The following is a 998-nucleotide window of genomic DNA, read 5'->3' as shown; positions in this document are numbered from 1 at the left end:
CTAGATGGGTGGGTATTGGTATTTTCGAGGCGAGCGGGACGTTCCTGGCTCATGAAGCTTTGCCAGATGGAATGAGGCTCATCATGGACTTTCACATTCCGTACTTCAGATTATTCAACATAGATCCTGTTCGGCCGGGGACCCTTTTTAAACAACTCCGCTTCAGAACAAGATTTGCTACCAACGTGTATGTGCCGGACTTGGGATGGCTTAATACATCCTCGGAAAATATGGGTGAAGCCCGTGCCTACATGCCAGGACAAGCTAACCGTGGCTACCTGGAGATATCCCATCCAGTAGAAGGGAGGAGAGGCTCTCTCTTCTCGCGTGCTACATTCAATTTGGTTCTCGCCACCAAAGACGGACTGAACTGGGGGCTATTCGATTCATATATTAATGTCGTTATCCAGGGTTCCAAGCACGGTGGCCACTTCGAGCACGTGGGGCGACTTCGTATCTTTGAGAAAAGTCGACCAGTCCTCGACAGTTAAGAGCGTAGCGATGACTGCCTGACCCCCGCTCCCCAAAGTGGGTATATATGCTATGGAGAGGCTTTCGATGAATAGGTCGGAGAAGGCTGAGATATGTTGGCCTTATCTGGAAGTATGTTCCCGAACAGTTTATTTTTCAAGACACGCGTCGAGTGTGGGCATTCGGAGGATGTTTGGTTCATTTTGATAATAGTCGTCGCATGTTTGAGCATCATTCTTGTAAGATAATTTTTTCCTCTTAGCCACGAAATCTCTCCATTATCAATAACTTGAGATTATCAATTTTCAACTATCGCAGCGAATGAAGAACTTCATCTTTGAGACGAGTTCCGTCATGTGTTGTGTTCGAAATCCCCGGACTTCTTGTATAGCAGTTGTCACAACCAAGTTGTGAATTTGCGGAATACCGGGACTCAATCCCGATTCAGGAGAGGAATCGCGGAGGAAACGTGCGAGGCAGCTAGGACGCAGCCAAAGCATCCGATGCCTCGAATCGACGATTTCCCG

At 47.9% G+C, this 998-nt stretch overlaps 1 protein-coding gene across 1 annotated transcript; it reads left to right on the top strand.

Moving 5' to 3' along the window:
• Positions 1-230: 230 nt before the first annotated feature.
• On the top strand, positions 231-491 carry Pmar_PMAR019828 (hypothetical protein; the record flags this gene model as incomplete). Its single annotated transcript, XM_002766220.1, has 1 exon — positions 231-491. The coding sequence occupies one exon, from the start codon at positions 231-233 to the stop codon at positions 489-491; it is 261 nt and encodes an 86-aa protein (XP_002766266.1).
• Positions 492-998: the final 507 nt, after the last annotated feature.

The sequence above is a fragment of the Perkinsus marinus genome, assembly GCF_000006405.1.
Source record: "Perkinsus marinus ATCC 50983 genomic scaffold scf_1104296973320, whole genome shotgun sequence".
Taxonomy (NCBI): Eukaryota; Perkinsozoa; order Perkinsida; family Perkinsidae; genus Perkinsus; species Perkinsus marinus.
This window is presented reverse-complemented; position numbering and strand designations above follow the sequence as displayed.